General features: G+C 42.4%; 1 protein-coding gene across 1 annotated transcript in view; it reads left to right on the top strand.

Moving 5' to 3' along the window:
• The window catches only part of DIS3L2 (DIS3 like 3'-5' exoribonuclease 2), a 176,276-nt gene that overhangs the window by 87,663 nt on the left and 75,615 nt on the right, over positions 1 to 12,998 (top strand). Inside the window, exon 11 of the mRNA XM_057367230.1 lies at positions 5,597 to 5,676. Within this exon, the coding sequence (XP_057223213.1) occupies positions 5,597 to 5,676 (80 nt within the window). The remainder of the gene's footprint in view (positions 1 to 5,596; positions 5,677 to 12,998) is intronic.

The raw sequence follows: 12,998 nt of genomic DNA, 5'->3' as shown, positions 1-12,998 counted from the left end.
CAGGAGSAGTGGTGATCTGCATCACACAGGAGCATGGGCATGGTTTGGCTGCCRGCTGACATGTGCTCGTGGTGCCTGGGGTGAAATTCCTCCATCCTCTGGTTCCTGAATAGCTGGATCCTACTTGCTTCTTTAGGACTCTGCTTCCCATGGAAGTTGCATCAAACAAGTCCTGCTTCATTAAKGGTTTTCTGATGCTCTAGTGGGTACATGCCATTCTCTGGACTGGTATTTCATGGTTGTTGGCATTTCTTAGTGGTGCAAATCTGGGCTCCATGTCTCCGTTGGTGAGTTGACTCATCTGTGTGCTGCTGCTTGGGAAGGTCATCAAGTTGTACAGGAGGATCTGTAGGGTGCTCTTTGCTGTGTACAAACTGACACTTTGTCCAAGCTGCCAAAAAATTGCACTGGTAACACCCAAGCTTTGCCCAGCAACTGGTCATGCCAGAAACTTTACCTCTAATACAGCTTGAGCCCATGGTTTACCATTGCAGTGCTTCATCGTGATCCAGGTAGCCTCCCCATGGAGCAGAGTGAGCCCTGACACTGGGATTTGTGATCTCTTAGTGTTGTAGGTGTTCATATTTTATGGTGAAACTGATGTTTAATTTTGAACAGTTTAACTGGGAAAAATGAATTTATTGTACCAATYTTTGAAGCACCAACTGTACAATGTTTTCTCTGCTGATTCTTGTAAATGCCTGAGCATAGATCTATACATAAATGTATGTATTTGCACAAAGTAAAACAAACTGCTGTTGCAGTCCTGTGATCTGTGAACATTTTAATTGCCATGACGGTAATTCCAGCTCACCAACAAACTACGTATCTTACCTCTACTGCTGCACTAGCCATTTATTTTAGATCCTGTTAAAGGTAAAAAGACTAACTGCTCTGCAGACATGCTTGTCTGCTTTAATTAGTCTTCCTGAAGCTGTGCAAAGAGCAACTGCACTTAATTAGCTTTCCTTAAATTAGGATTGATWTACCAGCCTGTATAGGTTGACACTGTCGTTACTGTCTAATAAACTAAGTGCTCTATTCTGTAATTTTTWTTTTCCCCCAGGTGGTTGATTTGCAAGATGCCAGACAGAGGCAGCTCTAGCAGTGCCCTTGTCACTGCCTGGGGCTAGAGGTGGCTTGGCCAGTGCTGATGGGGGCTGGCAGGGTCTGGGCACTTGGGGTGGCTCCTGCTTTCCTGGCTCTTGCTTGCAGGTCCATGGTCAGTGTGAGCCACTCCCCTGATCCTCCCAAAGTCTGATAGGCATTGCCTTGCTTTGGAGCTTGAAATCTCTGAAATAAGGAGAAAGGAGGAAAGATTTTATTCTTCCATTGTCAGAAACTCTATGCCAGGGCACGTTCACCTCTGCAAACCTGCGTTAAACGTCTGTTTTGCATGAAGAGGGTCCTGTAAAAAGTGGAAGTTTCCACACTGAAATGGGGTTTTTTTGACCGGTGCTGGGTGCTTCTTAAATGCTCATATTTATCTCCAGTCTCTTCCACCATGAAGATCAGAAAATCTCTTAACTCCATGTGTCTCTATCTCTTAAACCATTTCCTTTTAACCCAGTTGTGTGTATGTTGGAACAAGTGAGCTTAGATCATCTCATTACTTTTACAGATTATATTTKGACACTTTGAAATGAATAAACCTGATTTTTATTAGGTGTGATGACAATGAGAAATGCTTCCTTTGAGGCCTTGGAAGAAGGGAGAGAGGGGGAATTWTCAAGCTCCTTAACCAACAAGGTCACCTTGGTGGCCCTCCTGAAGCTGGAGACACTGCCGATTTGTATATACCTGTAGTCAATGCAAATGTGTGTGCATGTAGCTGTGGATTTAAGTAACATGTTTGTCAGCAGGTGCCTGAAACATTCTGTCCYTTGTGGTTTAATCAAACAACTTGCTGGTCTTGTTAGTGGTTACAGTCAGAAATGTGGTCTGATCTCTCTGAGATCCCTCGTGCCACAGCCTTTGGGGCATTGCACAGCCAGTGTGGTCAGGGCAGGAATTCGAATGGCTCCTTCCTCTTCACAGGGCAGACTTGCCACATAGYTGAGGGCAATGTTGTTTCTTCACCCTGATGGTTTCTGTCACCCCCTCCAGGCTGCYCCCTGAGGTGTGTGCAGGGGTGGCTGTGTGGGTGCCAAGGGAGGGGATGTTCTGCAGAGCAGTGGGCAGGCTGTGCTGCCAACACCCAGCCTTTCCTTCCCTTGTTTCCACTGCATTGCCTGATTCTCCAGGGTGAGAGATGGCTCTCTGTGACCTCCTGGAGATAAAAGTGATACCACCATGCCTGGAGGAAGAGCAGGAGGAGATAACTGAGAACATGAGACCGTGCCCTGGAGGAGCACGTGTGCAGGGTGCTGCCCTCGGGCTCAGAGCTGCAGTCCCATCATTCCATGGATCCCACGTGCCAGACCTGGTTCTTATGGCTACCAGAAACTTCTTCACTAATAAAAACTGAAAACCAGAAATAAAATTAATCACAATAATATTATTACTGGTGAGCTGAATTCACTCAAAAAATTTCCCCTAGGTGTAGTCCTGTGTGCCAGGATTATCTCACTGCTGTGAATTTGGAGCTCTGCTTTCAGGTTGGCTTCTCTTGTTCCATTGACTACCTGGCCATTGGCTCTGCAACACTTTTGCAGCATCCTTTTGCCAAGGAGTATCATGCTTTGTTTTCCTTGCTTAGTGACTTTCTTACCTCACCTTGCAGTCTGTGCCCAGAATAAACTGCCTGTGACAAGCTGCAAGTCCAAGTCCCTTGAATARTTCTACAGGAGAAACAGATCTGAGCCTGCTGGTTAAACATATTTGAGCTGGTGAGAAATGCTAAATCAGAATTTGGACCTCACTTCAGCTTTGCYTCTGTGAGTTTATGGATCTCAGATGGCTGGGAGCTGTGTCTGTCCTGGTTATTCCTGTGCTGAGAGACTGCTCAGAGCCACCCAGCCTGTCCTCAAGGGCAGCAGGCTGAGCACAAAGRGATGCTGGGGCTGCCCCACCAGCCTCACAGGTTTGAACTCTCTGAGCTGGGACCACCATTGGCCTCTGCAGTAGACTTGACTGGCCAAATACATCTCAGCAAAGCGGCCCGTTAGTTGCTACCATTGTAAAAGTGTGACAAAATATTTGGCACTGCTGTATTTCTGCTCACTTGTATTTATGACAGGCTGCAAATATGCACTTTGTTGAAACCAATCTGCTAATTTTTTAACTCCCTGGAGCTAGAATTCTCAATGGGTGGCAGATGCTTCTGGTAGCAGGCTCTGAAGATCTGGGATAAGCTCTGTATTTCCCTGACACCAGAAGCCTCATTCTCTTTGAAGAAGCTCTTAACCGTTTTTTCTTGCTCACTTGCTAGATAAAATAAGCTGTTCGTGTCCAYTCAGTTGACTCTTTTAAGTAGTAACTTAAAGATTTCCTGGATGTGGCTGGGAGGGGCACTTTTTACCCTGTGCATTAGTGGGATCTGGTATAAACACATGCAGCCTGGCACACGTGCATGTCTTCGTACTGTTGATTGTATAGAAGTGTCTGTCTGCATATGCACAGCTCCCTAAAGAGAAAGAGGTACCTTGGAATGGTGTTATCCTGAAATTCCATCCTTAGGTTGAATTTTGAGGGATATATATTTGTGGAATTAAGGTTGTTTGCAAACCTTTAAAAATCGGTTGCTTTCTAGTGCTGGCACCAACAGATCAAAGTCCCGGTGTAGTTGAAAGATTTTATATCTTTCAGTGTCACAGTCTCTTAATTTGTTTAGATGCATGCAAAGGATCAGGAACTAATGTGCATCTGGGGATTAAGGCAGCTTTGCTATCCGGTCKGAAAGCCAGCATATTCCAAAAGATTTTCAAAGTCTCAGAAGGCAGTGAGGTGCTTTACTGATTTTTRTGTTTTTGAAAATCTTGGTTTAGTGTGCCTGGTGGAATTGCATAAATACACACTGCCAGCTGTGTGACACCATCAGAGACCACCCAGAGCAGTTCAGTGTGGAAGGGGGTGGTTTGCAAAGTTGGGGACATTGCTCTCACTGTGAGAGGCCCCCATGCAAAAGGACAYTTGCTCCTTTAAAAATTTGCTGTAATTTTTCCCTCCCACCTCTCCTGCCCCAGGAGTAATACCAGYGGTTATGCTGTAAGAAAAATAGTGTGTGTTTGCATTACACATATCTAGAAGGGAGTTGCCATCATGATATGAGGCTTTCTGTGGCAAAGAGAAAAGAGGAAAAGCAGTGATGTGCCTCAGCCTATACCATTGTACTTGGGGATCTTYTAACTAGGGAGGGGCTGAACTTATTTTAAAAATTAAGATAAAAGCAAAATAAACCAGCAAACCCGTTGACTTCACTGTTCTTCAGCTTCAGTCACACATTCCTCACAGTGCTTGGGTGAGCTTTGCTGCAGTCCAGAGGCCTGGGGAAGAAGTTGCAGTAGGACAGCCTGGGATGAAGGGCAGCTCTGAAGCAAGAGTTTAGCGAGTTTTATTTGTTGAGTGTTTCAGGTTTTGTGTCTCATTGGTGCCTGGGATGAAGGGAGGCTCTGAAGCAGGAGTTTAGAGAGTTATATTTGTTGAGTGTTTCAAGTTTTGTGTCTCATTGGTGCCTGGGATGAAGGGAGGGCCTGACACAGAGTTTAGAGAGTTTTATCTGTTGAGTGCTTCAGGTTTTGTTGTCTCACTGGTGCCAGTCTCTGCTCTATTAAACATGATGGCTCCTGAGTCAGATGCTTTATTTGTCCCATCTGTGTGGCTCTAGACCATGTCTGTGGTCCAACTTGGTGTGTTCCCAGCGTTCCTGCTACCCACTGCTACAGGACATACATATGTGAGCCTTTCAGGGCAGGGCTGCATGTTCCAGGTGCCACCTGGTACATGCAAAAGGATGTTCAGCTTTTCCTGAGCTCCAAGTTAATTTGTAAGATCTAATGAGCTGATTTGGACCTCACCCTTTTTTATAACTTCCATGGTTTTTCTTACTGAATCTGCTTTTCCCTTTGGTGCATAATTGGCAGTGTAGGTTTTATAAAGTCCTGCAGCTCCTGGGTGTCTTTACTGGGACCAAAATTCTCACTCTGTTTTGTCACATTTAGTTTGGTTTGTATGTGTTTCAGTGCCTCTGCTCAGTGCTAGCTGTGCTCGTGGAGTGTCAGATGGTGTGACATCTACTCTTTGGCATGGGCAGGAGGGTTATTTGTGTTCCATTTAGCTTTGCAATTAGAAACAATCTATTTTTACTCTAGCTTCAAGGCATTGGGACTTTTTCCTGCTTGTTTCTTTGGAGTGAACTTGATGGGCTACATTGTTTAGCTTTTGTGGAGGAATATCTGTAATGAAATGAAAGCTACTAAGAGCAAGCAGTTAAACCAAAAAGAAAAATGAAAAAAATACCCAGAGAGATTCACTTGTCTAAACCATTTTTWTAAAAATAGATTAGATTTAGAATTCAGATTAGATTGGAAGATGTTTCAGCAGAGTCTTCTGAAAACATGGTTGTTGTTGTCTGGATGTCTGTGATGGGCTCTGTGTTTTGATACCTTCTTCATGACTGGGAGATAAATTTTCCTTTTCTTCTTTTTTCTTTGGATAGGAAAGAATGCATTTTCACCATCGACCCATCAACTGCCAGAGATCTTGATGATGCTTTGTCCTGTAAACAACTCCCTGACGGTATGAGATATATTCTACAAAATACTTCYAGTGTTTGTATTCAGCTGTTGACACACTTGTATCTATAATTTGTCCTGAAGTATTCTTTGCCAAATATAAGTAGGGTAATAAACTAGTTCTTCTCCTGTTGTTTTAATTGCTTGTTTTTAGAAATCTTAGAGCAGACATCTTCAAGCTGCACTCAGTCTTGGTGTCAGAAAATGCAGAGSCACAGTGTTTTGCATAATCAGAGCTGTAATTTGATTTGAGCAGATCTCGGCTGTCTCCTGTCATTATGGGAGCTGCAGCTGAATAGCAAATACACYGCTCCTGCAGGCTAAAGTCGAGTGGAACTTTGACCTTGTGTACGCAGTCCATGGGTAAAGGAATCCAGTTTTTTGAAGGTCACKGGCTGAATTGTTTTTTGGTGTTTATGGGATGCTGGGAATTGTCAGATGAGCACAGTGTGCCTTATAAGTTGTGTTTTTCTTCTCATTGCCTTTTGAGCTTTCTCTTCTGCCTTATTTGTACTTTTGCTATGCCGTAAGCCAACGGAACAGAAAGTAAAGCTCCAGAAGCCAAATCTTGATGATTATGACYAAAGGAACTTCTCTCTTGTAAGCTTACTTTGCCATCCGAGCTCTGCTCATTTAATTTGATAAGATCCAGTAACAAGCTTGGTTAGAAATATTGCRTGATTAGATTAGGCTATCCACTCCTAATAATGAAGATAAAGCAAATTTTTTTTTTTTTGGTGTGGGTTTAGTTTTTCTTGCTCTTGCTTATCATCACAATATGATGACATCCAAGACATAATTTCCATTTTTTGGAGTTGATTTCATCCTGTGCAATGTGGCCAATGAATTGTAATGTCATTTAGATGTGAGTACAGACTGCTATAACAGTGCTAAAAATGGATAAAAAAAGAGGAGGTGAAAGAAAATTTGAGGCAAATAAAATCAATTGTGCTGTACAATAGCAGCTTTGAGGCAAGATTAAGGAAAAATTGCCATTCTGCTTCACAGAATATTGAGACAGTCTTCCTGAGAGACAAAGGTGGACTCTCTTCTCCCTCTTCCCACTTGGTCATCTGAATTACTGTAGGTCTATGACAGTGTTGTGATCCCACAGGTCCTCAGATCTAAAGTGTTGAAACTCTGGCTTCTGAGCATTTACTGCTCACATCCACGTGGGTTTTAGCCTTTTCCTCAGCCTGCTGTGGTTTGTTATCAAACCTCTAAAATCCAGCCGTTAAATTTTTCAAATACTTCCTGATCTGAAGAACTCAGTTGTACCATTGTTTTGCAAGCCTCCTATAASGGTTATCTTTTACACATGCAGTTGGCAATATAAGCTGTATTTTGAGCTCATTTCTAAGGTGTCACTGTAAAGATACAGCAGAGCTTTTTGTCCAAATGACCGGGTGTTGGATCCTCGGCCAGGGTGTGAGCATCCCATAATCTCTGTTCCTATCAGAAGAAAGTAGCAGCAATGTGTGTGTTCATATCACTTGACACATGCTCTTTAGTGCAATCCTGGTGGAGAATTTAGAGATAGATCCATCAACCTGTTCCTGATGGCCCTGGGCTCTGTCTACCTGGGGACGTGATTCTCTTCAGCTCCTGGCACAGGGGACTTCAGCCCTCAAACCTGCAGCTGGCAGAAGATGCCCAGATCCACCTTGTATCACAAATTCCTGGGGCTTTTTCTTGCATGCAGGTTGAATCTCTGTGGACTTGTTACTTTTTTGGCCCAGTATGAGCTGCCCACCCTGCTTTGTGGTTTTCAGTTTGTAGTCCGCTGACTGTGGCACTGTGTAGGGTACTATTATGAGCCCATGAAATGTGGCTGGTGAAAGCAGGGKTGTAAATCCATCAGCATATGTAAAATTTTCTAAGATATCTGTACTTGRACTTGAAGTTCTTTCAGGAATTTGCAAAATTAGACAGGTCCAAAACCAGTGCTGGGAGTCCTTTGGGGTCACTTCTTTGTGCTCACTTGCATAGCTATGACTGTTCCCAGCTCTTTGGTGTTTAAGAGAGCCCCTATGGGAACCTCAATCTTGTGCTTAATAGAGCCTTTTGACATGTTTTGGAGGTACCCTGTGAACTTTTGGCTCTAAAAGTTGCTATGATAGCTGCAATTATTATGACAAAGAGTTGTTTTAGAAGTTAAGAGCGTGTCCAGGTCTGGCAAGGCTGAATCTCTCATGAGGGCAAAGTTGTATTAAGAGTTAACACAGCTTTTATTCCAAATGTAAACGTGGTTACAAGAAATTATTACTTTTTCCATCTCTTTTTCCCAATATGTAAAACACTTAAAAAAACCCACCAACAAATCCCAACATGAGCAAACCACATATCTTGGCATCCTCATGATGTCAGGAGATCTCCAAAAATCAACAGAGAATGCAGAACCCAATTCAGATTTCTCTATTGGTGTATAGCACGCTGAATTTCTACAAAAAAACACAGTCATTGCTCACACTTCTGTCAGACAGCTAAATCAGGACTTTTTAGAAGATTTTGGAGATGAAATTGTCTTTGTCTTCAAGCATTCATTGCTAATTTATTCAAGACTGTGACAGTTCCCTTGCATTGAAGGATGTTAGGCAACAAACAGAGAAATAAAGAACTGTCTTTACACCTCTGTGGAGTTTTAAACCTTCTCAGTGTGATCTTTATCAGATCTCTCAGTGGATGGAGGACTCACCCATGCTACATCCTCAGTAAAAGATGGAACAGGGTTTTTTGCCGAAGTGTTCACAAATGTATCATGAAGAATTACCCAGTAGCAGTGTCACTAGCAGAGGAAGCATGGGATGGCTGTGGGAAGAGCTGTATTTTTAATGGAGCTTGCAGTAGAATATTACAGCAGCTGGAAACTTTTCCAGGGGTATATGTCTTAAGTGGGCCAGTCTGGTTTTGAGAGGATTTTGTGTTGGAGTCTGTTTCTGATTAACAGCCGTGCTCCTCGTTATTGTTTAATGATAGCAGTTCGGAGGTGAGCTTGCTGTTCACATTTGTGAGTGTATATTTTAAAAGAGATCAGCTCCAATAAAGGAGGAAAATAGGGTTATTTATGTAACAGCTGCAGAAATATGAACAAACTGTACTCCGTTTAGATGATTCAGCATAACCTGGGAGTAAAAGATGGCTCTGGCCTGCCCCTAGTTTCTACAGCCTTTGTAGAGCTGTTTCGAGGTAGCTTGAGGTTTTAAACAAGTTCATTTCAGTCAATGCTCTTTTGTGATCCTTTCTGCACGTTTTCTAGCAAGTTGCTGCAGCCAGGAAGGCACAGCAGAATCGCTCTCAGATCATATGGATGTTGCAGAAAACAGCTGTACCATTTTCAAACCTGAATGTTTCCACTCAGAGTGCAGAGATTTAAAGATTTGTTCTGATCTCAGCATGGCAARTGACTGGCGTGTCCCAGTGATACAGCCAAGTTTCTCACACTTGCCAAACCTCTTCTGGGAATTACCTGCCAGTGGTGCTTGTATTTCTGATCATGTACCCTGCTGATGCAGTCATGTTTGAAGGCTGCTTACTGTTAGGAGCAGATACGGAATTTGSCACATTTCAAGGCAGACAATTCCTTCTCGTGAAAGGTCGGGCCATGATGGGAAARGATGCAGCAGAAATTATGGGGATGTGTTTCTGAGGGGTTGTCTGTTGATGCTGATCTCAAAGCAGTGCTTGGGCCATACTGATAGAGTTTCTGTACGTCTTTTTGTGTGTACATTGATAACAAACATAGTTCTCACCTGTGTTTTTCTTTCATTTCTGTATTYCTACACTCTTTTACGATCTAATAAAAGATCAAGTAATTTACATCTTTTTCTAGGAGGAATTGCCGTGCTGCAGAATAGAAATATATTCTACAGACTATTTGACCTGGTTTCCATGTCCTYAGTGACACTGGTTGTCTGCATTCTGGAGTGAGGCCATAAATAGATACAATCATTGACTCTTCCCARTGTTTGTCTGATGACCTAAACAAATGAGGCTTCTGCAGGGTGCAGCCCCCTGTTTTTTCCATTTGCCTTAAATCCATTCAACCTGTTGGTGAATTTTTATCAAGGGTACATAAGGGAAATGGAATAAAAACATCATACACATTGTGTTTCTATAAATGTCATGAAAATGGGGTGTAAGCAAAGAAGAGAGCTTTTCTTACTGACCTGTTTCTGAGAGGAGTGCAGCATGCTTGACCTTTGTGCTTTGCACAAAGTTCCTTGCGGGCTGCAGTTTTTGGAAGCAGATCTGCAGAGTTAGATCCCTTTTCAAGGAGCCYATTTCACACATTTTGCTAAATCCAACTAATGTTTTGCCAACTGTTGATAAAATTCTCCCTTGTCCACTGCAGACCTCCAGGCTCTGGGGCTGCTTTCCTTAAACCTGGACAGTTTAGTAGACATCCCCTGGTGTGTGAGCTTCATAATCCTGTGCTTGAAAAACACTTGTAGAGCTCTGGTAGCCCCAAAATGTTCTCTGTCATCTCAGGAGAGCACCTGGTCTTCCTCTGCTTTTTCCTGCATTCTTTCCTGATGTAAGGTGCAAATGCTTGGGATGTTTTAATTTTGCAAAATTCTGTTCACATTTATTTTTCTTTTAAAGATGTAAAAATTCTATCTTTTATTCAGCTTTGTCCCCATGCCACTGGGGGTAAATCTGCTCTAGTAAAATGTGGTTACAGGACCCTTCAGGTAATCCCTTTGGTCCCTGCAGGACAGAGTACCAGGAGAGTTTGTAACTGGAGTCTTGCTGTGCAGACTAAGATAAACACAGAAGAACAAACTAGAGTTAAATCAAAAGTTTCATCAAAACATTTATGAAATTACTGTGCTTCCTTCTTTGTAAGCTCTTTAAGATGAACAGACGCCAGACCTGGAGAGAAAATGATAGAAACACATTGACATATGAATCAAATGTTAAATGATCATAAACTGCAATTTGCTTAGATTTATTGCACGAGTCAAATATGGGAAAATATAAAGACCTCCAAGGAGTGGGATTGTGTGTAACATTTGGTCAATTTTTACTGTTGTATCAGACATAATTATCTCTTCTCTCCTRTTACCTGCTGGTTAATCTGGGGATATTTTGTTGTGTCACTATGAGAGTGAAAAAGACATATTGCAGTGATTAAAAAGAGGTACATATTCTTTCTTCCTATTGAGGGCTTGTGGTTGCAGATTCTTTGAAATATGCAAAATGCACTCAGATCTCTGCCAAATCCAGATCCCTGCTGTGCCCCACAGTAGGCTCCTGTKTGCTACTGGGAACTGCAGCGTGTACAGCATATTTTGCCTCTTCTTTTAAGGTAACACGGGGTTGTGTGCGGAAACACACATCACTTCCAATTTCCAAGTGCAGGGTTGAATGGAATCAGAGGGCTGAATTGAGTCARTTTTTCTCCACCAAACATCTCTCTTGAAACTGGTGGGGCAACTTGATGATGTGGGGCTCCCCTCAGTTCCAGTGGGAATAGGGCAGTTTGCTCCAAACTGCTGTGTCTGCAAGGGAAATAGACTGAGCCAAATCCCCAGACAAGAGCATTAAAATGGGTGATAAGGTACTGGGGTGATTAAGGAAGTTTGGATTTAGTTAGAGCGTTGATTGCTAGAACGTAATTTGTTAAAATATTTTTGCATGTATTTGAAAGCTGCTTGTGAGAAGGTTAAGATTAAAAGCTTAGTTAAGCAAAATTGGGCAGGATTTGTGATCGGTAATCCACATTTATTGTGCTGGATTTTTAYATCAGGTATAAATATTTTATAAATATTTCATCCTTATCCCAAAAGTTGGGGKTTTTTTTTACAGTATGCAAAGAAAGCCGTGTGGCATAGAGACACRGGATTAAAACAAAATAAAAGAGATATTGTGCATGAAGGACTAAGGTAACGAAGACTGTGGCTGCAGAACATGCAAACAGATGTGCAAATACCACTAGAATTACTCATAAAAGTGAGTTTACTTTTCTGCAGGGAGGAGAGATGCTCTGGGCAAAGTCGCCTTCCAGATCATTTCAGTTCATAAATTCAGGACCTGGGACAATTCCCCAAAGATTTAGAGGCGCAGGATTTTGTGTCCTGGCAGATCTCACTGATATTTGTGGAAGCAAACTTAAAAAAAGAGTGCATCTGATTGTGTATTGAAGAAAAAAAAAAAACTTTAAGTAGCTGGATAATGTAAAGAGGATCCAGAAATCCAGATCTAAAAGCATTTTGCATAGGATTTCTGCTCATAAAAAAGGACCTGAGGGACCAGAAGAGTCTTTGGAGAAGAACCACAAATGACAGGAAATGACCAGACAGACCTAGAGATAACAGCGCTTTTCAGTGACTGTAGTAAATAAGAGTCAGACCACATGTGAGGAAGATCAACTTTWAGAGTACAGATAGCTGGAAATACATTCCCACATGGTTATCTTTGGTCATATGTTCTGTTACATGTAAGCAGCCAAAGTTACTGTTGTATATAGTATTTATTATCAACTTYATAAAATGGCAGGATCCCCCAGTGTCACTGGGTTATTGTTTTATTACTATTTATTGTAGTGCAGGGTTTCAGAACACAGATGAACAGGGAAAACATCTTGCACTAAATTCACTAAAGCATTTCTTGATAGTTGACTATTAATGCTAGTTACACAGAAAGAGTAAAACCAGGTGCAGATAGAAATGTTTTGGAAATCTTTCCAAAAGTAAACAAAAGAGTTGTATGGCCAGAAGTGAAATCTCAGCAGCTTCCTTCTGTTCCCAAAGAAGTTGAAATGTCAAGGCCACTCTGTGGAAGTGCATTGTGTGTGTTTGGCCTAGCCCTACATCCCAAGGTCTCTTTAAATGCTGGTGAATGCTCACTCAGCCTTGGATTACTGTGTACAGTAGAGATATCACAAAAGGGACTGAGCTAGCATGGAGAGAGCCTGGTCCCTCCCCACTCTAAACCTTCATTTCAGGAACAGGATGACATCCTACACCCAAAAATACTGTAATTCATCATGAAAACTGCTGGGTGTCACTTCCCATCTAATTTCAAAGAACTGCTGATTTCCTGATAGAGCTTCTTGAATCAGTCTTGTAATACAAACAGTTGATGGCATAAATACCAGAAACTGGCCTTTTACCTTCATCATGTTGGCTGCTAAGAGGCTGCTCAGGGCAGTCAACCTTGGTAACTCTTCCCCACCTGCAGAGAGGCCTTTCTGAGCCAGGAATCCAAGTCACAGCAGCACAGCCATGGGCTCTGTGTCCTCTTGACATCTTGTCTTGATGGGTGGGAGGRTGGAAGATCCATCCACCAAGTGTTGGATTTGAGTCTACATGGCAAAGATTCWTG

This window comes from Malurus melanocephalus, unplaced genomic scaffold (genome assembly GCF_030028575.1).
Source record: "Malurus melanocephalus ecotype Western Australia unplaced genomic scaffold, MMel_1.1 scaffold_75, whole genome shotgun sequence".
NCBI classification, from domain to species: domain Eukaryota; kingdom Metazoa; phylum Chordata; class Aves; order Passeriformes; family Maluridae; genus Malurus; species Malurus melanocephalus.
Note: the sequence above shows the minus strand (reverse complement) of the source record. Positions and strands in the feature narration are given on the sequence as shown.